The sequence below is a fragment of the Scyliorhinus torazame genome, chromosome 1 (genome assembly GCF_047496885.1).
Source record: "Scyliorhinus torazame isolate Kashiwa2021f chromosome 1, sScyTor2.1, whole genome shotgun sequence".
Lineage (NCBI taxonomy): Eukaryota > Metazoa > Chordata > Chondrichthyes > Carcharhiniformes > Scyliorhinidae > Scyliorhinus > Scyliorhinus torazame.
This window is the reverse complement of record NC_092707.1, coordinates 209,511,329-209,538,316: the sequence shown is the minus strand read 5'-3', so window position 1 is coordinate 209,538,316 and position 26,988 is coordinate 209,511,329. Positions and strand designations below refer to the sequence as shown.

Here is a 26,988-nt window from a genome sequence, read left to right as displayed (position 1 = left end):
GTAAGAGGGGATGGAGGCTAGGCCAGTTACATGCTCCTCCTGTAGGATGTGGGTGGTGAGGGATACCACCGGTGTCCCCACTGACTATACCTGCGGGAAGTGCACCCAACTTCAGCTCCTCAAAGACCGTGTTAGGGAACTGGAGCTGAAGCTGGATGAACTTCGGATCATCCGGGAGGCAGAGGGGGTGATTGAGAAGAGTTACAGGGAGGTAACCACACCCAAGGTACAGGACAAGAATAGCTGGGTTACAGTCAGGGGGAAAAAAACAAACAGGCAGAAAGTGCAGGGATCCCTCGTGGCCGTTCCCCTTCAAAACAAGTATACCGTTTTGGATGCTGTTGGGGGGGATGACCTACCGGGGGAAGGCCCTAGCGGCCAGGTCTCTGGCACTGAGTCTGGCTCTGGGGCTCAGAAGGGAAGGGGGGAGAATAGAAAAGCAATAGTTGTAGGAGATTCAATGGTTAGGGGAATAGATAGGAGATTCTGTGGTCACGAGCAAGACTCCCGGAAGGTATGTTGCCCCCCGGGTGCCAGGGCCAGGGATGTCTCGGATCGTGTCTTCAGGATCCTTAAGGGGGAGGGTGAGCAGCCAGAAATCGTGGTGCACATTGGTACCAACGACATAGGTAGGAAAAGGGGTATGGAGGTAATAAACAAGTTTAGGGAGTTAGGCTGAAAGTTAAAAGCCAGGACAGACAAAGTTGTCATCTCTGGTTTGTTGCCGGTGCCACGTGATAGCGAGGCTAGGAATAGGGAGAGAGTGCAGTTGAACACGTGGCTGCAGGAATGGTGTAGGAGGGAGGGCTTCAGGTATTTGGATAATTGGAGCGCATTCTGGGGAAGGTGGGATCTGTACAAGCAGGACGGGTTGCATCTGAACCAGAGGGGCACCAATATCCTGGGAGGGAGGTTTTCTAGTACTCTTCGGGAGGGTTTAAACTAATTTGGCAGGGGAATGGGAACCGGATTTGTAGTCCAGCAACTAAGGTAGCCGATATTCAGGACGCCAAAGCGTGTAATGAGACAGTGGGGAAGGGAACACTGACAAAGGAGAGTACTTGCAGGCACGGAGATGGGTTGAAGTGTGTATACTTCAACGCAAGAAGCATCAGGAATAAGATGGGTGAACTTAAGGCATGGATCGGTACTTGGGACTACGATGTGGTGGCCATCACGGAAACTTGGATAGAAGAGGGGCAGAAATGGTTGTTGGAGGTCCCTGGTTATAGATGTTTCAATAAGATTAGGGAGGGTGGTAAAAGAGGTGGGGGGGGTGGCATTATTAATTAGAGATAGTATAACAGCTGCAGAAAGGCAGTTCGAGGAGTATCACCCTATTGAGGTAGTATGGGTTGAAGTCAGAAATAGGAAAGGAGCAGTCACCTTGTTAGGAGTTTTCTATAGGCCCCCCAATAGTAGCAGAGATGTGGAGGAACAGATTGGGAAACAGATTTTGGAAAGGTGCAGAAGTCATAGGGTAGTAGTCATGGGCGACTTTAACTTCCCAAATATTGAGTGGAAACTCTTTAGATCAAATAGTTTGGATGGGGTGGTGTTTGTGCAGTGTGTCCAGGAAGCTTTTCTAACACAGTATGTAAATTGTCCGACCAGAGGAGGGGCAATATTGGATTTAGTACTGGGTAATGAACCAGGGCAAGTGATAGATTTGTTAGTGGGGGAGCATTTTGGAGATAGTGACCACAATTCTGTGACTTTCACTTTAGTAATGGAGAGGGATAGGTACGTGCAACAGGGCAAGGTTTACAATTGGGGGAAGGGTAAATACGATGTTGTCAGACAAGAATTGAAGTGCATAAGTTGGGAACATAGGCTGGCAGGGAAGGACACAAGTGAAATGTGGAACTTGTTCAAGGAACAGGTGCGACGTTTCCTTGATATGTATGTCCCTGTCAGGCAGGGAAGAGATGGTCGAGTGAGGGAACCATGGTTGACAAGAGAGGTTGAATATCTTGTTAAGAGGAAAAAGGTGACTTATGTAAGGCTGAGGAAACAAGGTTCAGACAGGGCATTGGAGGGATACAAGATAGCCAGGAGGGAACTGAAGAAAGGGATTAGGAGAGCTAAGAGAGGGCATGAAAAATCTTTGGCGGGTAGGATCAAGGAAAACCCCAAGGCCTTTTACACATATGTGAGGAATATGAGAATGACTAGAGCGAGGTAGGTCCGATCAAGGACAGTAGCGGGAGATTGTGTATTGAGTCTGAAGAGATAGGAGTGGTCTTGAACGAGTACTTTTCTTCTGTATTTACAAATGAGAGGGGCCATATTGTTGGAGAGGACAGTGTGAAACAGACTGGTAAGCTCGAGGAAATACTTGTTCGGAAGGAAGATGTGTTGGGCATTTTGAAAAACTTGAGGATAGACAAGTCCCCCGGGCCTGACGGGATATATCCAAGGATTCTATGGGAAGCAAGAGATGAAATTGCAGAGCCGTTGGCAATGATCTTTTCGTCCTCACTGTCAACAGGGGTGGTACCAGGGGATTGGAGAGTGGCGAATGTCGTGCCCCTGTTCAAAAAAGGGACTAGGGATAACCCTGGGAATTACAGGCCAGTTAGTCTTACTTCGGTGGTAGGCAAAGTAATGGAAAGGGTACTGAAGGATAGGATTTCTGAGCATCTGGAAAGACACTGCTTGATTAGGGATAGTCAGCACGGATTTGTGAGGGGTAGGTCTTGCCTTACAAATCTTATTGAATTCTTTGAGGAGGTGACCAAGCATGTGGATGAAGGTAAAGCAGTGGATGTAGTGTACATGGATTTTAGTAAGGCATTTGATAAAGTTCCCCATGGTAGGCTTCTGCAGAAAGTAAGGAGGCATGGGATAGTGGGAAATTTGGCCAGTTGGATAACGAACTGGCTAACCGATAGAAGTCGGAGAGTGGCGGTGGATGGCAAATATTCAGCCTGGATCCCAGTTACCAGTGGCGTACCGCAGGGATCAGTTCTGGGTCCTCTGCTGTTTGTGATTTTCATTAATGACTTGGATGAGGGAGTTGAAGGGTGGGTCAGTAAATTTGCAGACGATACGAAGATTGGTGGAGTTGTGGATAGTAAGGAGGGCTGTTGTCGGCTGTAAAGAGACATAGATAAGATGCAGAGCTGGGCTGAGAAGTGGCAGATGGAGTTTAACCCTGAAAAGTGTGAGGTTGTCCATTTTGGAAGGACAAATATGAATGCGGAATACAGGGTTAACGGTAGAGTTCTTGGCAATGTGGAGGAGCAGAGAGATCTTGGGGTCTATGTTCATACATCTTTGAAAGTTGCCACTCAAGTGGATAGAGCTGTGAAGAAGGCCTATGGTGTGCTAGCGTTCATTAACAGAGGGATTGAATTTAAGAGCCGTGAGGTGATGATGCAGCTGTACAAAACTTTGGTAAAGCCACATTTGGAGTATTGTGTACAGTTTTGGTCGCCTCATTTTAGGAAGGATGTGGAAGCTTTGGAAAAGGTGCAAAGAAGATTTACCAGGATGTTGCCTGGAATGGAGAGTAGGTCTTACGAGGAAAGGTTGAGGGTGCTAGGCCTTTTCTCAATAGAACGGAGAAGGATGAGGGGCGACTTGATAGAGGTTTATAAGATGATCAGGGGAATAGATAGAGTAGACAGTCAGAGACTTTTTCCCCGGGTGGAAGAAACCATTACAAGGGGACATAAATTTAAGGTGAAAGGTGGAAGATATAGGAGGGATATCAGAGGTAGGTTCTTTACCCAGAGAGTAGTGGGGGCATGGGATGCACTGCCTGTGGAAGTAGTTGAGTCGGAAACATTAGGGACCTTCAAGCAGCTATTGGATAGGTACATGGATTACGGTAAAATGATATAGTGTAGATGTATTTGTTCTCAAGGGCAGCACGGTGGCATTGTGGATAGCACAATTGCTTCACAGCTCCAGGGTCCCGGGTTCGGTTCCGGCTTGGGTCGCTGTCTGTGCGGAGTCTGCGCGTCCTCCCCGTGTCTGCGTGGGTTTCCTCCGGGTGCTCCGGTTTCCTCCCGCAGTCCAAGGATGTGCGGGTTGGGTGAATTGGCCAATGACGAGTTGCCCTTGGTGTCCAAATTGCCCTTGGTGTTGGGTGGAGGTGTTGGGTTTGGGTGGGGTGCTCTTTCCGGGGGCCGGTGCGGACTCGGGGGGCCGAATGGCCTCCTTCTGCACTGTAGATTCAATGATAATCTGTGATTGATCTAGGACAAAGGTTCGGCACAACATCGTGGGCCGAAGGGCCTGTTCTGTGCTGTATTTTCTATGTTCTATGTTCCGTGGCCGTGACGGCCTGACAGTCACAGTCTCTGACTAGGGGAATTTGGCGCATCCTGGATAAGCGGAAAGACGTTGGAGCTCAGCCGCGTGTCGAGGACCTGAATCTTCTGATCTTCCGGAATTGGGTCTGGTGCAGACCTGATGTAAGCTTCGAAACAGGCTAGCCAATGTTCAAAGTCCTTTTTGGCGTTGCCTGATTGCGGATCCAGCTGCAGGCGATCCGGCTTGATGCGGAGGTCCATCTTCTGAAAACTTTAGTGTAATAAATTGATGCACGATCAATTACACAAAGTCGAGAGTTGAATGCAACTAGGGCTTTATTACACTAAGATGTGTGGCCTCCTACAGCAGCTGGCGAAATGGCTGCTGTACGGGAGCACACATATTTATACTCCGCCGACTGGGCGGAGCCAGCAGGCTGGTAACTACCCCCGTACCTGTAGTACAGGGCCTTACCACAAATCACCTAATATATACATCAGTGGTGACTACCACAAAGACCCACACTCTGTCGGATCCTTATCTTTTTTTAGCAACAGGGAAATCGTGCCTGCCCCAAAGTTTGTGGCAACACCCCCTTCTCTATCGCCTCTTCAAACATCCCCACCATCAGGGGTATCAGCTTATTCTTGAATTTTTTAATAATATTCCACCGGAAATCCATCCAGCCCTGCCATCTTCCCTGACTGCATCCTCCCAGTCGCATCCTTTAACTCCTGCTCCACTATCGCTCCTTCCAATGTAGCCCTGTCCCCCTCCCCTAACCTCGGGTACTCCAACCCATCTAGAAATTCCTGCATCTCACGGTCTCCCCCAGGTGGTTCTGACCTGTACAACCTCTCATAAAATTCCTCAAAAACCTTGTTAATCAGATCCGGAGCCACCACCAACTTCCCTGCCCTATCCCTCACCTGAACAATTTCCCTTACCGCTGTCTCCCTCCGGAGCTGACCTGCTAACATACGCCTTATCTCCATGTTCGTAACGCCTAATTCTCCATGTCCATGCACCTCTTGCTCGTCTCAGTTGGCGCACCACCTTCCTGGTAGATAGTCGGTCAAAGCTCGTCTGTAGTTCCTTCCTCTTTTTCGCTGGGTCCCAATCTTCTGCATAACTCCTATCTACCTCCAACATCTCATCTATTACCTGGGTTGCTTTTCTAATTGGAGGGCTGTGACCAGTGGTGTTCCGCAGGGATCAGTGCTGGGACCTTTGCTGTTTGTAGTATATATAAATGATTTGGAGGAAAATGTAACTGGTCTGATTAGTAAATTTGCAGACGACACAAAGGTTGGTGGAATTGCGGATAGCGATGAGGACTGTCAGAGGATACAGCAGGATTTAGATTGTTTGGACACTTGGGCGGAGAGATGGCAGATGAAGTTTAATCCGGACAAATGTGAGGTAATGCATTTTGGAAGGTCTAATGCAGGTAGGGAATATACAGTGAATGGTAGAACCCTCAAGAGTATTGAAAGTCAGAGAGATCTAGGAGTACAGGTCCACAGGTCACTGAAAGGGGCAACACAGGTGGAGAAGGTAGTCAAAAAGGCATACGGCATGCTTGCCTTCATTGGCCGGGGCATTGAGTATAAGAATTGGCAAGTCATGTTGCAGCTGTAAGAACCTTAGTTAGGCCACACTTGGAGTATAGTGTTCAATTCTGGTCGCCACACTACCAGAAGGATGTAGAGGCTTTAGAGAGGGTGCAGAAGAGATTTACCAGAATGTTGCCTGGTATGGAGGGCATTAGCGATGAGGAGCGGTTGAATAAACTCAGTTTGTTCTCACTGGAATGACGGAGGTTGAGGGGCGACCTGATAGAGGTCTACAAAATTATGAGGGGCATAGACAGAGTGGACAGTCAGAGGCTTTTCCCCAGGGTAGAGGGGTCAATTATTAGGGGGCATAGGTTTAAAGTGAGAGGGGCAAGGTTTAGAGTCGATGTTCGAGGCAAGTTTTTTTACACAGAGGGTAGTGGGTGCCTGGAACCCGCTACCGGAGGAGGTGGTGGAAGCAGGGACGATAGTGACATTTAAGGGGCATCTTGACAAATACATGAATAGGATGGGAATAGAGGGATACGGACCCAGGAAGTGTAGAAGGTTGTAGTTTAGTCGGGCAGCATGGTCGGCATGGGCTTGGAGGGCCGAAGGGCCTGTTCCTGTGCTGTACATTTCTTTGTTCTTTGTTCTGCCGCTCCAACCTCTCCTCTTTGTCCACCCTGGCCTTAAATGAAATCACTTAACCCCTCACCACTGCCTTTAGAGCCTCCCAGACAACTGCCTTCGACACCTCACCCGTACAGTTGAAACCTACATATTCCTCAATTACCTTTTCAATTTTGTCACAGAACCCTTGGTCCCCCAAAAGTCCTACATCTAATTTCCATCCCGGCCTCTGCGCTACCCCCTTCTCCAGTACCATATCCACCCAATGCGGAGCATGATCTGACACTGCAATTGCCGAGTATTCCAACCCCTTAGCCCCAGCCAGCAAAGCCTTCCCCACCACGAAAAAGTCGATCCGCGAGTATACCTTATGGACTGCTGAGAAAAATGAGTGCAGAGACCTCCAAGGATCCACCCCTCCCATTTCCACCATTAGCCCAGCCAACGCCTTCGCCCCCCCCCCTTGATAGGACCAGCGAGCGCGGCCGTGACCTGTCCAACCTTGGCTCCTGCACCAAGTTCCAGTCCCGCCCCCCCACTATCAGTTTGTGTGTGTCCAAGTCGGGGATGGCCCCAAACACCTTCTTTGCGAATCCCACATCGTCCCAATTGGGACCGTATACACTTAACAGTGCCACTAACCTCCCTTCCAGCGCCTGTCACAATCCCCCCTGATCTGCCATCACCTTCTCCATCTGGAAGCGTACTCTTTTGCTGACCATTACCACTACCCATCGAGCCCTCCCGTCAAATCCAGAGTGAAACACCTGACTAACCCAGCCCTTTTTAAGTCTCACCTGGTCCTTCACCCTCAAATGAGTCTCCTCCCTCGCTCTCCTCGTAGACCCATCAAAACCTGCTAACAGACTCCAATGTCCGCAGCTCTCCTCTCACCTCACCTCCTTTCACTTGCCGACTTTAGTTAGCTAGCGCGGGTGGCTCCCCACGCCAAGGTATACCGTCCCCTCCCACCCAGTCCCAGAGAAAGAAAAAACAACAATCCAACCCATACAATTCACTAAAATAAGATATAACTGTCGTCGCACCGAATGCCAATCAACCCAACCAATAACTTGAACTATGTAACAATGTGAAGAGAAGTAAATTACAATACACGTCAGTCAAAAAGAAAGTTATAGCATTTATACATTTTCCAGCTCCCCAATCACAGTCCACAGTCTCTCTCACGTCTCCGCTCCACTCCTCACGTCTGTCCCAAGCCTTCTGCCCTCACGAATGCCTCAGCCACCTCCGCTGTCTCGAAATAAGTCTTTGGCATCATATGTCACCCTCAGCTTCTCTGGGTATACCACACCAAATCGCACCCCCTTTTTGTACAGTGCCGCCTTCACTCGCCCGAACGCCGCTCGTCTTTTTGCCAACTCCACCGTCAAGTCCTGGTAGATCCGAACTCCAGCACCATCCCACAGCACCTCGCACTTCTGCTTTGCCCAGCTTAACACCTTCTCCTTCAAGCAGTACTTATGGAAGCAGATAATTACTGCTCTTGGCGGCTCATTCACTTTGGGCTTCGGCCTTAATGACCGATGAGCTCGGTCCAGCTCGTACCGGGAGATGTTCTCACCCTCCCCCATCAACTCTACCAACGTCTTAGCGAAGTACTCTGTTGGTCTTGGGCCCTCTGTCCCTTCGGGCAAGCCCACAATTCTCAGATTGTGCTGCCTCAAGCGGTTCTCCAAGTTCTCGAGCCTTGCTGGGAGTCCTCTGTTGACCTCCACCACCCTCCACAGCTCGGCCCCATCGAGATGAACTGGTCGTTGGGCTGCGACACGGCCTCCTCCACTTCCTTCATCTTCTCGCCCTGCTCTCTCACCTCGACCGATGTCTTTGCCACATCTACCCTCACCGGGGCGATTGCCTCCTCCACCAATGACTTCAATGCGACCGCCATCTCCTTCCTCAAAGCCTCCATGTGCCTCGCAAACTGCCTTTCCAGCTCCACCGCAAACACCTCAGTCACCTTCTCCACCATATGTAGTGCGGCCCTACCATGCGATTCAGCATCCGCTACCTTGTCAGCACTTTTGCTGGTCCTCTCATTCAACGGCGAGCCCACATTTCCTCCCTTCCTCAACGCTGCTTTTCGCATCCTTTAATGACTTACTATTTTTCCTTTTTTTTCTCACCCTTCTTTCCTTCTTCAATCTCTTTTTTTTATTTTGGAAAAACAATTCTTTTTCAAAAAAAAGGAAAAAAAAACTTTCACCAAGTTTCTTTAAAACTTCTTTCTCTTCTTTGTTGTATTCCTCCAGAACTTCCCTGGGACCGGACTTCAGTCTTCTTAAAACATTCTAGGTGGGCGCCACCCGATGTGGGACATCTACATTGCGCCCTGGCTTCGGGCCTGCCGCCTCGACCTCCGTTTGGCTCCGCCACCGCTGCTCCGACCTCCGCGTGCGCTGGGCCCGATGCTTCAGCACCAGACGCCTGACACCCGCGCGGGATCTTTCGCCGGTTTTCAAACCGGCCCCGCTTGATACCTGGGACGGCCCCAGAGGCCGTCAATAATCCGGGGGGGGGGGAGCGAAGAATTGGGGAAACCCCTGAAAGCACTGCAAATAGTGGCCACCAGCGGGAGCTCCACTCGATGCGGCCGACCCGCTCGCAAATGCCACCGGAAGTCGTGCGAACATTATTGTTATGATGTTTTTTGCTTAATTTTCTATTCAAGAATAAAGCTAGTAAGGGGGCCTATAAGCTATTCTTACCAACATTATCATTCCTAATCTCCATTCATATTGATTCGGTTTCTTGATCTTCTGAACCAAGATCCTTTCTTACGACTGTCCTTGTGTGATCCTTTACTATAAGGGATGCTCACCCTTCTTTTCCACTCTCGCCGTCTTTCTAAAAGGTTGTGTACCCGGGAATATTTATTTCCTAATTTCAGTCAAAAGAAAGGACTGTAGGAAAAGGGATAATCAGCCATGGATATCTAAAGAAATAAAGGAAGGCATTAAATTGAAAGAAAATGCATACAAAATGGCAAAGATTAGTGGGAAACTAGAGGATTGGGAAATCCTTAAAGGTCACCAGAAAGTCTCGAAAAACGCTGTAAAGAAAAGTAAAATAGATTATGAGTGTAAACTATCTCAGAATATAAAAACAGATAGCAAAGATTTCTATAAATATATAGAATGAAAAAGAGTGGTCACGGTAAACATTGGTCCTTTAGAGGATGAGAATGAGGATTTAATAATGGGAAATGAGGAAATGGCCAAGGCATTGAACAGGTATTTTGTGTCGTCTTCACAGTGGAAGACACTAATAACATGCCAATAAATTATGGCAAGGAGGCTATGGCAGGTAAGGATCTAAAAACAATCACTAAGGAGGTAGTGTTGGGCAAGGTAATGGGGTTAAAGGTAGACAAATCGCCTGGCCCTGATGGAATGCATCCCAGGGTACTAAACAAGATGGTGGGGAAAATAGCAAATGCGCTCGTGGTAATTTATCAACTTTCCTGCGCTCTCGCTAACATTCCCACCCGCTCTGTCCATCACTCCTGCCCGCTCTCCCCGTCACTCGCCGCCCCCACTCTCCCTGTTGATGTGTTGGGTAGGCTGGGTCGATGTGGACTGCATTTGATGCGAGAGACAGACCTCCAACACTTGATAAGATGCAACCCGATGTTATTTAACATCTAAACTATTATACATGTTCAACTGTGGGTTGACACTATGCTGACTTGACTGGAGACCTGATACTAGCCTAACCAGACTTACTAGCTACCACATGGTGTTTGCACTGGCCAGCTCGCTAACTCTGACTGTCTCAGAGGCTGGGTCCCGAGAGAGCGGAAAATTGGTGCCCTCTGGCTTTATAGTGGTCGTGTCCTGTCTGGTGATTGCTGCTCTGTTCTATGTGCTTACTGGTCATCCTGTGTGTCACTCACTGCCTGTCTGCACTCCATTGTATACAATAATGTATATTATGGCATCTCGCCCCCCCCTTTTTTTTGGTTCTGTATTGTGTGTGTTGAGATAATAAATATTAAGGTGCATGTGCGTGTGGATGTGTATATGTGCGTGACTATATACAGAAGGTGCTAAAATGACCTTATGTACACAGGAAGGTGTCGCTAATGCAGATATAGGGCAGATGAAACGGTAACAACGATATTTACAGAGGTCAAAATGATAAGGTAACACAGGTGTGCAAAAGTTCAGTCTATAAGTTTAGTCTCTGCGGCAGGCGACGAATTCTGGTTGACCACCTCAAGGGTGGATCAGGGGCTGCCTGCACTTGGATAGGCGGGACCGCCGCCAATGCGGTGGTCGCAGAGGTCGGCAGGATTGCTGGTAGATCGGTGGCCTCGTGGTAGGGCACGTCCGGAGGAAGCATTGTGTGAGGCGGGACATCATGGTTAGGTGGCGGGCGTAGAACTCTGCGCAGCACCCGTCTGTTGCGTCGTAGGAAGGAGCCATAAGCCATGCGGCCGAGGAACGATCTCGGGGCCACTTGCTTGACCACCACAGCTGTGGCAGACCAGCCGCCGTCAGGGAACTGCACACGAACACGATCAGTTGGGACCAGCTCGGGGAGATCCGTGGCATGAGTGTCGTATGCTGATTTCTGTTGAATCCGAGACTGCTGCATCTTTTGTATGACCGTGAGGTGGTCAAGGTCTGGAACATGGATGGCTGGAACAGCATTCAGCCTCTGATTTCCGGGTAAGCGTTCTCCAAGGCGGCCTTCAGGACCCGCGACTCGCAGAATTGCCGAACAGAAACTTATAGCCAAGTTCTGCACACATGAGTACGGCCTCAACCGGGACCTCGGATTCATGTCGCATTACATTCACCCCCCCACCATCTAGCCTGGGCTTGCAAAATCCTACCAATTTAAGACAATTCACACCTCTTTAACCTGGGATTACCCCTGTCTCTGGAGCTGTAAAGACTTAATTACCTGCAAATGCTTGCATTCAAAGCATTGTCTTGCATCTTTGACTTTGTCTATATATATGTTTCTGGAACCTACCACTTCATTCACCCGAGGAAGGAGAAGTGCTCCAAAAGCTAGTGATTTGAAACAAACCTGACTTTAGCCTGGTGTTGTAAGACTTCTTACTATACTTGGGGCTGTCCTTGATCTTTTGCCATTCCCAGTTCCTGGATGTTCTCTGAGCCACCTGTGGAGAGACACAGAGGCAAGAATGCTCTGGATGTTCACGCTGACGGGAGCACCCCCTGGTGGCAAAGGGAAACCCTGCCGGCCAATGGCGGGCCATTTCCCCCGCTACAAAACACACAGTGGGTGCGTGGAAAATCCCGCCCAACAACTTAACAATCTGATGTTCAATATCTCCATAAACAATTGATATTCATCAGTGTAATTGCTCAGGGCATTGCCCAGGGTATTTATGCCTAGCAAAGGTCCTGAAAACCTTCCAACTGGAAGAACAATCATACACATTTAAAAATTAACACTTACCTACTGTAATTATTTAAATTAATTCAAAATATTCAGCACAAAGTTCTGATGTGCCCAAGCAATGTTTCCTGGTGCAGCGGCCACAGTTCTGTGTCTTGGGGTCTTTTAAATGAGTGGCTGCGATCTCGTTTCGGGTCACAGCTTGCACCCTCTGTTCCTTGACATCCATCTTTTAGTGAACAATTGGGCTTGCTTCCCATCATTTTCCGATGCTGCTGGCTTGCTCTCTGCCAGGTGGCCATTAATTGGTCACTACGTGTATTATTCTCCATCCTGCAAAAGAGTCAGTGATCCACTGACCTCTGGAATGGACTCCTGCCCACCACCGAGACATGTAAAATTCAGTCCCGAGTGTCAGACTGAAAATATCTTGTACATTAATCATTGCATAGTGTCCCGTGTTATTCGCAACATTTTATTGATAAAGCTATCCGATTTTGTGAATGTGAACTGGCTGGGCACAGCAGTCAATGGATCAGAGGAATTGTGACATTATATTACGTACATACTTAACTTAGACTGGAAGAAAACACAGCAGCTATATATTGGAATAAATAATTTACCGTCACGTTCTGGGCAGTGCAGTTGCAACACACAATTTTTGTAAGGAATACTTTTCTACAGATACTCACTAATTTGCTGTTCCATATCCTTTGGCTTTTGTAAACCCTACAGAAATGGCCACAATCAGGGCAGGTAAACCTGAGGAGTAACAACACAAACACTTATGAAAGCAAGGTCTTGTAGTACACATTAATGCATCCTCTATGAACTTACACTTTATGATAGCTCAATAACTGCTGCACAATTTCAAAGCACCACACCTCGAAAAAAAGATGCTAGTTATTCTGGCAAAATGGATTTTAATTCTCCCTGGTAAAATTATTGATCTGCAATGTCCTCAAGCACAAATTTTCTATACTGTCACACCATTATATAAACGAACTTAAAGAAACCAGAGAGAAAATGCTGGAAAATCGCAGCAGGTCTGGCAGCATCTGCAGGGAGAGAAAAGAGCTAATGTTTCGGGTCCGATGACTCTTTGTCCAAGCTACCAGACAGAGAAAGTGGGAAATATTTATACTGTGAGAATGAAAGCTGAGTCATAGCCACAGAAACCCAGAGAAACTGGGTGCTAATGACCACAGAAACCAAGGCGAAAGGGTGCTAATGGCAGTTCCCAGAGAGAACAAAAGATGTGAAAGGCTAAACAGCAGAGAAACTAATATCAGAGGGTGAACTGTAGATGTGGGGAGAGGGGAAGGGGGAAGCAAAGAGGAGAAAGGGCAAGGAAAGGTGGATTAGGTGGGGGGGGGGGGTGTTAAATATATATTAAGAAAGACAAGAAAGAAAGAGATGGTAAAAGACAGTTAAAATGAAATGGGATGAAAACAAATGGGCCGAGGTGGGGTAGAGCAAATCATCTGAAGTTGTTGAATTCGATGTTGAGACTGGAAGGCTGTAGCTTGCGTAACCGGAAGATGAGATATTGTTCCTCCAGTTTGCGTTGAGCTTCACTGGAACATTGCAGCAGGCCAAGGACAGACATGTGGGCATGGGAGCAGGGTCTTTTGTTAAAATGGCAAGCAACGGGAAGGTCAGGGTCCTGAATGCGCACAGACCGAAGATGCTGAGTAAAGCGATCACCCAGTCTGCGTTTGGTCTCTCCGATATAGAGGAGACCACATTGGGAGCAGCGAATGCAATAGACCAAATTGGAAGAGATGCAAGCGAAACGCTGCTTAACCTGGAATGAGTGTTTTGGGCCTGTGATGTTAAGCATGGAAGAGGTAAAGGGGCAGGGGTTACACCTTCTGCGATTGCATGGAATGGTGCACCTCCCCATGCAATCGCAGAAGGTGTAACACCTGCCCCTTTAACTGATGTGCGAGTCATGTTTAAATCCCGCTGAATAGTGAGATCACATCATTCCTTCTGGAAAATGGAAGGATATCTAATAGCTAAGACTGATAATGAGTGATGCAGTTAATATTAAAATATCTTAAAATGGATTACACGATCAAAGTATCCCAGCATGCTTTGTTTTAACATTTTAGTTTAATAACTGCTGTGCAAATGTGAGTAAAGGCAGTTTGGAAACTGGACGCAGGATGATAATCATCCAGAGCAAGAGATGGCCCATATCAATAAAAAGTGCTGTTTCTGAGATACCACGGTAAGAGATAGTATCAAGCAGTCAAAATTAAACAAAGTCTGTAGATCAGAGATGAAGGCTGAAAGATTAGAAATGGGGTAACACCTCAATACATGATCTCAAACATTGTTGCACCAAAGCTGTTGTGCATATACACTGCTCAAGGTAGCCAAATAGGGAGTAGCTGTTCCTCTTAGTTGAAGGGGCTGGTTTAGCACGTGGGCTAAGACAGCTGGCTTGTAATGCAGAACTAAGACCAGTAGCACAGGTTCCATTTCCGTTCCAGCCTCCCCGAACAGGCACTGTAAAGTGGCGACTAGGGGCTTTTCACAGTAACTTAATTGAAGCCTACTTGTGATAATATTATTATTAATTATTAAAACTAATTAAATAAAATAGATGGAGGGTCAGGTAATGTGTTGTTCATGCATGATGTGGGAGCTGGTGGACCCCATTATGGTCCCCAGTGAGCATGTCTGTAATAAGTGTTGGTTGCTTGAGGAACTCCAGTTCAGAGTTGATGAGCTGGATTCTGAGCTTCGGACGCTGCGACACATCAGGAGGGGGAGAGATACCTGGACCCTGTGTTCCAGGAGGCAGACACACCCCTAAGATTAAATACCATGAATTCGACCAGCAGTCAGGCAGGAGGGTGTGGCTGTGAGTGAGGCAGGTAGAGGGATCCAGGAGGTAGGGTTGCAGGAGCCTCAGTCCTGGAACTTGTCCAATAGGTTCGAGATTCTTACTCCCTGTGTGGATGGGAACAGGGAGTGCAGGGGGGATGAGTAAACTAACCACAGCACCGTGGTACAGGGAGCCGTTCAAGTGGGGGAGAAAAAATGGAGTCGTAATTGGGGATAGTACAGTTAGGCGCATTGACACTGTTCTCTGTGACCAGGATCGAAAATTCCGAAGGCGGTGTTGCCTGCCTGGTGCTCGGGTTCGGATATCTCATCTGGGCTGCAGAGGAACTTGGAGTGGGAGGGTAAAGATCCAGTTGTCGTGGTCCACATTGGTACCAATGACATAGGTAGAACAGGAACAGAGGTTCTGCAAAGGGAGTAAGAACAGCAAAGAGCTAAATAAAAAGCAGAACTAAAACGGTAATATTCTCTGAATTACTACCTGAGCCAGGAGCAAACTGGCACAAGGTCAATAAGATTAAGGTGGTAAATGTGTGGCTCAAAGATTGATGTTGGAGGAATAAGTTTGAATTCATGGGACATTGGCACCAGATGGGATGGTTTTCATCTGAATCATGCTGGGACCAGAGTCCTGGCGAATCGTATAACTAGGGCTGTAGACAGTGCTTTAAACTAAATAGTGGGGGTGGGGGGTTCAGTTGTATGCGGAATTAGAAAATCAAAGTTAAGGGAGAGGGTAGAAGTGCAAGTTAATGATGAGAACTTTTAACTAGTTCAAGAAGCTGAGGGCTCAGGAGAGGTTAGTAAAGTTTCCAGACCATGTAATAGAACAGAGAGTATAGAAGGTGGCAGCAATCTAACCTCAGGCAGAGCAAAAAACGTGACCAGTATGAGAAGGGGAGTGGTGAATGCAGGATTGAGGGTGTTGTACCTAAATGCGCGCAGTAAATGGAACAAAGTAAATAGCTTGTTGCACACATTGAAATTGGCCGATACGATGTTGTGGGCATCACAGAGACGTGGCTGCAAGGGGATCAGGGCTGGGATCTAAATATCCAAGGATATGTATCCTATTGAAAGGACCGGCAGATGGGCAAAGGGGGCGGTGTGGCATTGTCAGTAAGGAATGAAGTTAAACCGATAGCAAGGAGTGAATTAGGATCAGAAGACATAGAATTTCTGTGGGTCGAGTTGAGGAATCGCAAAGGTAAAAAGACCCTGATGGGTGTTATGTACAGGGCCCCCAGCAGTAGTCAGGATGTGGGATGGGAAATAAATCAGGAGATAGAAAAGGCACATAATAAAGGCAATATTACAATAATCATGGGGACTTCAATATGCAGGTGACTGGGAAAATCAGGTTGGCAGTGGATCTCAAGAATAGGAATTTGTGGAATGACGAAGAGATGTTTTTTGGAGCAGCTTGTGACAGAGCCTACTAGGGAACAGGCAATTCTGGATTTGGTATGATAGAATTTACCCTGCAGTTTGAGAGGGAGAAGCTGGAGTCAGATGTAACGGTATTACAATTAAACAAGGGTAACTACAAAGACATGAGTGAGGAGCCGGCCAGCGTTGATTGAAAAGGGAGCCTCGCAGGGAAGACAGTGGAACAGCAATGGCAGGAATATTTTGCGGTTATTCGGGAAGCACAGTATAAATTCATCCCAAGGAGGAGGAAACATGCTAAGGAGAGGATGAGGCATCCATGGCTGACGAGGAAAGTCAGGGACAACATAAAAGCAAAAGAAAAAGCATACAAAGTGGCGAGAATTAGTGGGAAACCAGAGGATTGGGAAGACTTAAGCAAGCAGAGGACAACTAAAAAAGCAATAAGGGGGAAGAAGATGAAACATGAATGTCAGCTAGCTAGTAATATAAAAGAAGATAGGAAGAGGTTTTTTTTCAATATATAAAAGGTAAGAGAGGCAAAAATAGACATTGGAGCACTGCAAAATGAGGCTGGAGAAGTAATAATAGGAAACAAAGAAATGGCAGGGGAACTGAATAGTTACTTTGTATCAGTCCTCATGGTGGAAGACACCGGTGGGATGCCAGAGCTCCAGGAGAACCAGGGGGCAGAGGTGAGTGTAGTGGCCATCACTAAGGAGAAGGTTCTGGGCAAACTGAAAGGTCTGAAGGTGGATAAATCACCTGGATTGGATTGACTACACCACATGGTTCTGAAGGAGATAGCTGTTGAAATTGTGGAGGCATTGGTGGTGATCTTTCAGGAATTACTGAAGACAGGGAGTGTCCCAGAGGACTGGAAAGTAGCTAATGTAACATCGCTGTTTAAGAAGGGAGGGAGGCAGAAGACAGGAAATTATAGACCGGTTAGCCTGACACGGTCATTGGCAAGATTTTAGAGTCCATTATTAAAGATGAGATCGCGGAGTACTTGGAAGTGCATGATTAAATAGGACTGAGTCAGCATGGCTTCGTCAAATGGGAGGTTATGTCTGACAAATCTGTTGGGAGTTCTTTGAGGAGGTAACAAGGCAATTAGACAAAGGAGAACCAGTGGACGTGATTTAGTTAGATCTCCAGAAGGCCTTTGACCAGGTGCCGTATAGGAGACTAAGAGCCCATGGTGTTAAGGGTAAGATCCTAGCATGGTTAGAGGATTGGCTGACTGGCAGAAGGCCGAGTGGGGATAAAGGGGCAGCCGGTGACTATTGGTGTGCCTCAGGGGTCGGTGCTGGGACCACAATATACAGTAACGATTTGGAAGAAGGAACTGAAGGAACTGTCGCTAATTTGGAGATGATACAAAGATATGTAGAGGGACAGGTAGTATTGAGGAAGCAGGGGGGCTGCAGAAGGACTTGGACAGGCGAGGAGAGTGGGCAAAGAAGTGGCAGATGGAATACAATGTGGAAAAGTGTGAGGTTATGCACTTTGGCAGGAGGAATGGAGGCATAAACCATTTTCTAAATGGGGAAATGCTTCGGAAATCAGAAGCACAAAGGGACTTGGGAGTCCTGGTTCACGATTCTCTTAAGGTTAATGTGCAGGTTTAGTTAGGAAGGCAAATGCAATGTTAGCATTCATGTCAAGAGGGCTAGAATACAAGACCAGGGATGTACTTCTGAGGCTGTATAAGGCTCTGGTCAGACCCCATTTGGAGTAGTGTGAGTAGTTTTGGGCCCCATATTTAAGGAATGATGTTCTGCCTTGGAAAAGGTCCAGAGGAGGCTCACAAGAATGATCCCTGGAATGAAGAGCTTGTTGCATGAGGAACGGTTGAGGATTCTGGGTCTGTACTCGAAGGATGAGGGGGGATCTTTTTGAAACTTACAAGATACAGCGAGGCATGGATACAGTGGACTTCGAGAGGGTGTTTCCACTTGTAGGAAAAACTAGAACCAGAGGGCACCATCTCAGACTAAAGGGATGATCCTTTAAAACAGAGATGAGGAGGAATTTCATCAGCCAGAGCATGGTGAATCTGTGGAACTCTTTGCCGTAGAAGGCTGTGGAGGCCAAATCACTGAGTGTCTTTAAGACAGAGATAGATAGGTTCTTGATTAATAAGGGGATCAGGGGTTATGGGAAGAAGGCAGGAGAATGGGGATGATAAAAATATCAGCCATGATTGAATGGCGGAGAAGACTCGATGGGCCGAGTGGCCTAATTCTGCTTCTATGGCTTATGGTCTAACCTCAGCCGGTACAATGTGTTTCATTAGCATATCACAATTGGAATAAACCCCTTCTATAACATATCCATCCACCCAAGTCTCTGATACTCTCCATTATATTACATTTCTCCCCATGTATCTGACTTCAATTTATTTTGTTGTTGCGACAACCGCTGTGGTGGGTTCACTGCTCTACACGAATGGATTTCTGCTTGTTTGGAGCACAATGGGGATTTGAGTTCTGCTGGTGATCGTCAGATTCTGTGAACTTAGGACCACATGTTGGGTGTCCCCCAAGCCATCCTCCTAGTAGCCCTCTGGCCTCAGCTGACCCATCAGTGGGATGGACGCTCACCAGCATAACTAGCACCATCTTGTTGGCTGGGATGAGTGTGTGTGGGGAGTAAAGTGTGTAAATGCGGCTGCAGCTTGTCAGCCTCCCGAGTGTTAATCACGGACCCGGCAAATCCCGCACCGTTTCTCATTGGAATAAATTGTGTTCCACGTGGCGCCGTGCTAGCCCCTCCACGGTCGCTGAATCGGCCCAAGTGCAGTGCTAGTTTGCTGTCGTGTACACGAATCCTGCCCCAACATCAACACTTAGTCTCAGGAGCGGAGAATCCAGCTGACTTGTGTTTCATTAGCATATCACAATTAGAATGAATCCCTTATATAACATCTCCCCCTCATGTCTCTGATTCTCTCCATTATATTACATACATCTCTCCCCAAGTATCTGACTTCAATTTAGGTAGTAACAGGTGGGATTTGAACCCAGGCTCTCAGAACATTTCACTAGGTTGCTGGATTATTAGTCGCCTGATGATACCACCACGTCACAGCCTCCCCTTAGCTTGTACACGTGACATGGGTGTGTGTAGGAGAGAAGGGAGTCATGCTCTCTCTTCTTCCCATGAAGAAGTCACATGATGTTCAATCATTTTGGAGCTGTGTTGAGTGTGGTCAGATGTAGAAGATGTTGCAGTTATTATGGCATCACGGTTCATGGTATGTTTCTGGTAGAGTTGCCTTCTTGAACTGGGCGACACGCTTGTTCAAAAAGAGTGAGGGGGGAGAGAAAGCCTACAGCTTGTTTCCTCTGCTGAAGACTTTGAAATTGCCTGTGTGATTACTTCACCCACTGTGTATTTCCAAGGGGCTTTAGGTGGGTCTGCCTGTGGCAGCAATTGTTTCAATATCCAATGCATAACATTTTTAATCCCTCGTCCATAGATAGTTATGAGCTTTGATGGGAATCTGGATTACAGGAACTGTCTCTCTCATCATACTCCCTTGAGCATGATTTCTTTGTTTCTCATCCAAACCTTGGAATATGGCTTTTCATTTCAAAGCAGTTTGCTTTGTCTCAGGTCAAGTTGCAAAATCTCCAGTCAGTTGAAAGTTGAAAAATCATATTTTCAAAAATAAAGGGGCATAGCCTTGTAACGTAGTAGTCTACTACGATCAAGAACATCTTACCTCTGTGTTCAAGAAGTCCATCTCCAGATGTTGCCAAAATGGAAAGAAATTTGATGGGCCGTAACTTCCAGACTCCAGAACAGTGTAACAGGGGCATATCCAAAAGATGTGCTGGAGAACACCCGCTAACCCCCAGCCCACCCCAGACAAGGTTTGCATGGCACTTGGAGAGACAGAGGCGTAGTGGTATTATCATTAGACTGGCAATCCAAAGACCTAGGGTAATACTCTGGAGACCCAGGTTCGAACCCTGCCATGGTAGGTGTGGGAATTGAATCCAATATATATCCGTAAAAGTCTAACGATGATCCTGAAACCATTGTCGATTGTCGTAAAAACCTAAATGGTTCACTAATATCCTTTATGGAAGGACATTTCCTTACCTGGTCTGACAGACATGTGGCTCCCGATCCACAGAAATGTGGTTGATTCTTAAACGCCCTCGGAAATGGCCGAGAAACCCATTCAGTTGTAGCAAACCGCTACAAAGTCAATAAAAAGGAAAGGATCACCCGGCATCGACTGAGGCACTGGAAATAACAACAGCAAACCCAGCCCTGCCGATCCTGAACAGTCCTTCTTACTAACATCTGGGAGCTTGTTCCAAAGTTGGGAGAGCTGTCTCATAGACTAGTCAAACAACAGCTTGAGATAGTCATGCTCACAGAATTATAACTTACAGATAACATCCCGGACACGTCTATCACCATCCCTGGATATGTCCTGCCCCACTGGGAGGACAGACCCAGCTGAGGTGGCGGCGCACTGGTATCCGGCCAGGAGGGAGTTGCCCTGGGAGTCCTCAATATCAACTCAGGACCCCATAAAGTCTCATGATTTCAGGTTAAACATGGGCAAGTAAACCTCCTGCTGATTGCCACATACCCTACACCATCAGCTGATGAATCAGTACTCCTGCATGTTGAACATCACTTAGAAGAAGCACTGACGGTGGCAGGGACACAGAATGTCCTCTGGGTAGGGGACTTCAATATCCATCACCAAGAGTGGCTTAGTAGTACCACTACTGACTAGAAGGCCGAGTCCTAAAGGACATAACTGCTAGACTGGGTCTGCAACAGGTGGTGAGGGAATCACAAGAGGGAAAACATACTTGACCTCATTCTCACCAACCTGCCTGCCACAGATACATGTATCCATGACAGTATTGGTAGGAATGACACTGCACAGTCATTGTGGAGACGAAGTCCCGTCATTACATTGAGGATACTGTTGTGTTGTGTGGCACTACCATTGTACTAAATGGGATAGATTCAGAACAGATCTAGAAAGTCAAGACTGGGCATCTATGAGGTACTGTGGGCCATCCACAGCAGCAGAATTATATTCAACCACAATCCGTAACCTCATGTCCCGGCATATCCCCCACTCTACCATTACCACCAATCCAGGGATCAACCCTGGTCCGATGAAGTGTGAAGAAGGGCATGCCAGGAGCAGCACCAGGCATACCGAAAAATGAGGTATTAATCTGCTAAAGCTACAACACAGAACTACTTGTATGCCAAACAACATAAGCAGCAAGTGATAGAAAGAACTAGCAATCCCACAACTAATGGATCAGATCTAAACTCTGCAGTCCTGCCCCATTCAGCCGTGAATGGCAATGGACAATTAAACAACACACTGGAAGAGAAGGCTCCACAAATTCATGCTGAATGCTGGAGGAGCACAAAACATCTGTGCAAAATGTGCCTGGAAAGTGCAAACTTCCCATGGACAATTGCCCTGCACTGGGAATTATCCAAAAATTTAAATAAAATAGCACCACTATACTCACTTTTAACGCCTGGGTAACTACTGTACAGGCCCACACCCAGTGGACTCCCCAACACCCACTAAACCCCACGGAATTCACCCCGGCCCCTGCCTACCCCCCTACCCCATGGTAACTCTTAACCCCCACAGGACTACTTCCCTCCCCATGAGGACTCTTCCCCCCCCCCCCCCCCCACAAGGCCCAAATCCAAGCCCCCACCACCCACTTAAGCTTGATCGGTCTCCTGACTCTCACCCACCACCCCTCCCCAACTCTCACCGATCGCCCCTTCACAGCCAGACCCCACTCCTGGCCACCATCCCCCTGGGCTTGACTGCTGACTCCAAGCTCCCCTCAAAGCCTGACTCCTGACTTTTACCCCCTCGCCTAAAGCTTGATTTCTCACTCTCAACCCCCAAAGCTCCACTCCCGACTCTCACCCTCTCCCCTGACCAGGCCCCACTCCTGACTCTCTTCTCCCTGAAGGCCTGGCTCCCAAATCACACCCCTCCACTCCGCCCTTCCACCAAGGCCTGAGCCGAAACCTCACTGACCTGAACCCTGTCGACCCAACCTGGCTTCCCCTCGACCGAACCCAATGTGATCTGACAGAAAGAGGAATAAGAAAAGTGATAGGCAGAGAAACCAAAGGCCAGATTCAAACAGGGCTACGGAGAAAAATATTGGGAGCAGGTTTTGTACCTTCATGCACGGAGTGTTCGCAATAAAGTGGATGAATTAATCGTGCAAATAGACAAAACGGGTATGATTTAATCGGGATTATGGAGACATAGCTGCAGGGTGACCAGTGATGGGAACCGAATGTCCAGGAGTATTCAGTATTTAGGAAGGAAAGGTAAAAAGGAAAAGGCGGTGGAGTGGCAGTGTTGGTTAAAGAGGAAATTAACGTAATGGTGTGGAAAGATATTAGCTCCGACAATGTGGAATCTGTATGGGTGGAGTGAAAACAGGGAATTACAGACCAGTAAGCCTGACATCAATAGTGGGGAAAATTCTAGAATCCATTACCTAAGATTTTATAGCAGAGCTTAGAAAACAGTGGCAGGATTGGACAGAGTCAGCATGGATTTATGAAGGAGAAATCATGCTTGACAAATCTACTGGAATTCTTCGAGGATAGAACTGGTAGAGTTGATGAGGGGGAGACAGTGACTATGGTATATTTCGACTTTCAGAAGGCTTTTGACAAAGTCCCGCAAAAGAGATTAGTGTGTAAAACTAAAGTGCATGGGATTATGGGTAGAGTATTGAGATGGATAGGAAACTAGTTGGCAGACAGGAAACGAAGAGTAGGAATTAACGGGTCTTTTACAAATTGGCAGGCAGTGACTAGTGGGGTACCGCAGGGATCGGTTCTAAGACCTCAGCTATTCACAATATACATTCATGATTTAGATGAGGGAACAAAATGTATTTTTAAAAAATTCGGCGATGGGGTGTAAGTGTCGCTGGCTGGGCCAGCATTTATTGCCTATCCCTGAAGGGCATTTTTAAGGGTCAACCACATTGCTGTGGATCTGGAGTCACATGTAGGCCAGACCAGGTAAGGACGACAGATTCCCTTCCCTAAGGGACAAATTTGCAGATGACACCAACTTGGGTGGGAGGGTAAGCTGTGAGGTGGATGCAGAGATCCTTCAGTGTGATTTGGACAAGTTGAGTGAGCGGGCAAATGAATGGCACATGCAGTATAATTTGGAGAAATGTGAGGTTATCCACTTTGGTAGCAAAACCAAGAAGGCAGACTATTATCTGAATGGCCATAAATTAGGAGAGGGGATTATCAACGAGACCTGGGTGTTCTCGTACACCAGTCACTGAAGCAGGCGATAAAGAAGGCACATGGTATGTTGGCCTTCATAGCGAGAGGATTTGAGTACAGGAACAGGGATGTCATGCTGCATTATATAGAGCCTTGGTGAGGCTACACCTGGAATATTGCGTGCAGTTTTGGTCTCCTTATCTGAGGAACAAAGTTTTTGCTCTAGAGGGACTGCAGCGAAGGTTTACCAGTCTGATTCCTGAGATGGCAGGACTGACCTATGAGGAGAGATTGAATCGGTGAGGATTGTATTTGCTGGAGTTCAGATGAATGATGGCGGATCTCATAGAAACCTATAAAATTCTAACAGGACTAGTCAGGGTATGTGCAGGTAGAATATTCCCGATGGTGGGTGTGTCCAGAACCAGGGATCACAGTCTGAGGATACGGGGCAGACCATTTAGGACAGAGATGAGGAGAAATTTCTTCACCCGGAGAGTTGTCGTCTGTGGAATTTGTTACCACAGGAAGTAGTTGAGGCAAAAACATTGAATGTTTTCAAGAAGCAGTTAGATCTCGCATTTAGAGTTAAGGGAATCAAAGGATATGGGGGGAAAAGCGGAATTAGGCTATTGAGTTGGATCATCAGCCATGATCATAATGAATAGCAGGCTCGAAGGGCCAAATGGTCTCCTCCTGCTCCTATTTTCTAAGTTTCTATGATCCCACCCATCCACATCAAGGCCTGACCTGAGCACCACCCCCCTACCCACAAGGCTCGAAACGACCTCCTTCCTCCAAGGCCCGGCCTGAATCCCTATCAAAATCCTACCCACTCACCTTATACACTTTTCTCCCCAGCTTGTTGAAGATCTTTAAACCTGGCTGGTCCTTTAAACTTACCTGATTTTTGACAGTTAATGATATAAAGAGGGGACGTGGCCTCCTTCCCTCCGATATAGCAGCGCTCGACTGAAGGCTACAGGACTCGGTTTGCAATGCCTCCCGAGATCCAACACGATCTTGTGAGATGTTGCAATATAAATCCCACCCATTGTGGGCAGGACCATTTTTGGTACATCTACATATTAGAGCGAGACAGCTAGTCGCACTCTAATGTGCAGATTCCCGAGGTTTGGGGATTTATTCCCTTCGCCTCGGAGATCTCGGGTAAGCGCCGTTCAGTACTGGCCCCCACAAACTGGGACCAGATGGAACTGCACTCGTGGGGGTCTTCTCGGGGATTGGAGGCCCCGAGCTGCATGCTCATTCGGCAGGGTGGTGCCTTGGCACTGCTGGTGCCACCTGGACACCTTGGCAGTGCTAGCCTGGCACCAAGGTGGCACTGTCAGCTGGCATGGGCACAGCCAAGGTGCCAACCTAGAATGTTTGCATTATCGGGCCTGGGCTACCCAGCATGGGTGTTGGGGGTGGGCTGAGGGTATCGGGGGCCTCGGAGATCAGGGCGCCATTTTTGATCTCTCACTACACTGGGGAGTTCCGGCGAGGGGAGCTCCCCAGTGTACAAAATGGGGCTATGTTCGGCCTCGGCCACGTGTTTCCCGCTGAGGCCCCTTATACAAAGCGGGTCACAAGTCGCATTGTGTAGCCATGCGTTTCCCGGTGATGTGAGCGCCAGGAAACTCGCGGTTAAACCTACTCGCTATGGAACTTTGTTCCCATTTAGTTGAATGGGCGGGATGCTCTGTCCCGCCGCGCCACATTTCTGCTTCACCCCGCCGGCGGGATGCTCCGTTACGCCGGCAGGTCAATGGGGTTTCCCATTCTGGGGCAGCCCCATGCCATTGGGAAACCCCTCGCCTGCCGGCAAAATGGAGCATCCTGCCGGTGGAGAATCCCGTCCAGTATCTGTCAACATTTTGTGATTCCCAAATGTCTATGGTGTAATTGTTGCAGTACATTGAGTCTCAGAACTCTTGGTACAACCACTCTCTCATCATAGATGATTAAATCATTAACTACACCGATAGGTCCGCTCTGTCCGTAGTACGGTCTTGGAATGGGATTATGGCATGTATGCTGGCCATCCTTTGATGCAGTACTCGTGGAGCTGAGTGCATTCTTCATCAAATGTTGGTGTATCTTTGATTTAATTCAGTCGCTGAGTTGTTGTAGGTAGAGTTGTGGTTGTTGCTGATGCTAAGGTTTCTACCTCTTCAATAAGGGCTGGATCACATTGTTCAAATCTTGTTACTGGGATAAGGGACAAAACAACTGCTGTGGTCTGCCATTTCCCCAGAACATACTGGGCAGGATTCTCCGACCCCACGCGGTTCGGAGAATCCCTGGGGGACGGCGTGAATCCCGCCGCACCGCTCCGAAGCCGGCTGCCGTATTCTCCGTCACCGGTTTTCGGGCGGGGGTGGGGATCACGCCACGCCTGTCGGGGGCCATTGGCAGCAACCCCCCTGGCAATTCTCCGGGCCCTGATGGGCCGAGCGGCCGTCCGTCTCCGGCCAGTCCCGCCGGCGTGAATTGGACATGGTCCCACACGGCGGGACCTGGCAAGTAAGTTGGCTGGTGCGGTCCTCGGGGGGGTGCGGGAGGATCCGACCCTGGGGGGGGGGGGGGGGCGGGGCACGGTGGCCTGGCCCGCGATCGGGGCCCACCGATCTGCGGGCAGGCATGTGCAGTGGGGGCACTTCTTCCTCCCGCGCCGACCCCTGTAGGGCTCCGCCATGGCCGGCGCAGAGAAGACACCCCCATGCGCATGCGCCAGAATACGCCGGCCGGTCTGCGCATGCGTTAGCTCGCGCAGTCCCTTCGGCGCCGGCTGGCGTGACGCCAACCCCTCCGGCGCCGGCCTAGCCCCCGGAAGTGTGGAGAATTCTGCAACTTTCGGTCGGCCCGAAGCCGGAGTGGTTCGTGCAGTTTTTTACGCCGGCGTCGGGCCATCGCGCCGATTTGGGAGAATCCCGCCCACTATGCCTCTCAGAAACCCACCTGTGGTGGGTTTCCTAGCACCATGGCCAGCGAGCAACAGGGCATGGTCATTACTTCAGCGGAAGATCCTACTGGCAGCCAATAGCGAGTTACTTCCGCCACCGGAAAACACACCATATGGGACAGACAATCCCATCTCTGTCTGCATCAAACCTTATCATCCTCAGTCTGAAATATTGCACTCATTGATGCATTTTTGCTAAGGATTTGTGATCTGTCTCTATGTTGAAGTGGAAGCCGAGAACATAATCTGCAAACTTATCACCAGCCCATGTAGCAGTTAATGCTTCTTTCTCTCTCACTAGACATCTTTGTTCGCTGTGTCTTGATTAAGACCATAAGACTACAAGATATAGAAGCAGAATTAGGCCACTCGGCCAATCGAATGTGCTCCGTCATTCAAGCATGGCTGATATTTTCTCATCCCCCATTGTCCTGCCTTCTCCCCATAACCCCTGATCCCCTTATTAATCAAGAACCTATCTATCTCTGTCTTAAAGACACTCAGTGATTTGGCCTCCACAGCCTTCTGCGGCAAAGAGTTCCACAGATTCACCACCCTTTGGCTGAAGAAATTCCACCTTATCTCTGTTTTAAAGGATAGTTCCTTTAGACTGAGATTGTGTCCTCT

General features: G+C 48.1%; 1 protein-coding gene across 8 annotated transcripts in view; it reads right to left on the bottom strand.

Moving 5' to 3' along the window:
- LOC140418616 (adhesion G protein-coupled receptor B2-like) overlaps positions 1 to 26,988 on the bottom strand; it is a 1,340,408-nt gene that overhangs the window by 168,113 nt on the left and 1,145,307 nt on the right. For all 8 annotated transcript variants that reach the window (XM_072502156.1, XM_072502149.1, XM_072502159.1 and 5 more), the window contains one exon: positions 12,542 to 12,611. In XM_072502156.1, coding sequence (XP_072358257.1) covers positions 12,542 to 12,611 — 70 coding nt within the window. The remainder of the gene's footprint in view (positions 1 to 12,541; positions 12,612 to 26,988) is intronic.